General features: G+C 66.7%; 1 protein-coding gene across 7 annotated transcripts in view; it reads left to right on the forward strand.

The window, feature by feature from the left end:
• Nucleotides 1-323: 323 nt before the first annotated feature.
• The window catches only part of SRSF10 (serine and arginine rich splicing factor 10), an 11,643-nt gene continuing 11,459 nt past the window's right edge, over nt 324-507 (forward strand). For all 7 annotated transcript variants that reach the window (XM_013005357.2, XM_004705105.3, XM_004705103.3 and 4 more), the window contains exon 1: nt 324-482. In XM_013005357.2, coding sequence (XP_012860811.1) covers nt 418-482 — 65 coding nt within the window. In that variant the 5' untranslated portion in view covers nt 324-417. The remainder of the gene's footprint in view (nt 483-507) is intronic.

Genomic DNA, 507 nt, shown 5'->3' on the forward strand with positions numbered 1-507 from the left:
TTGGGCAGCTAGCCGTAATGATGGAGTTCGGCGTGAGGGATACAATATCGGCTTCCCGGTTTGGGGCTTAGACAAGGCGGAAAAGAGCGGGAAAATTAAGTGCCAGAGAAAGAAAGGGCGGGTTGGAGTTAAAGGAAGAGGCGGCGCGAGAAGCCAATGAATGAGAGCGAGGCTGCGGTGGCGCGAGCCCCAGCCGCCTGCGTGCGCAGGCGCACGCCCCGCGATCTCGCGGGAAAGAGCGGTTGCCGGCCGGCGCTGCGCGGGGGCGGGGCGGGGAGGCGGCGGGAGCGAAGTCTCGCGAGAAGCGTCGGTGGCTGTAGCGGAGCCCTTCGGCTGCGTGTGTGAGGAGCCGCCGCAGGACGTGCGGACGGTTTGCGGAGCCCGTTAGTGCCCCCGGCTGAGAGTCACCCCGCCGATATGTCCCGCTACCTGCGCCCCCCCAACACGTCTCTGTTCGTGAGGAACGTGGCTGACGACACCAGGTATGTGCGGCGGAGGGGCGCCGGG

The sequence above is a fragment of the Echinops telfairi genome, unplaced genomic scaffold (genome assembly GCF_000313985.2).
Source record: "Echinops telfairi isolate 266 unplaced genomic scaffold, ASM31398v2 ScPeMD7_7457;HRSCAF=8495, whole genome shotgun sequence".
In the NCBI taxonomy this organism is placed as follows: Eukaryota; Metazoa; Chordata; class Mammalia; order Afrosoricida; family Tenrecidae; genus Echinops; species Echinops telfairi.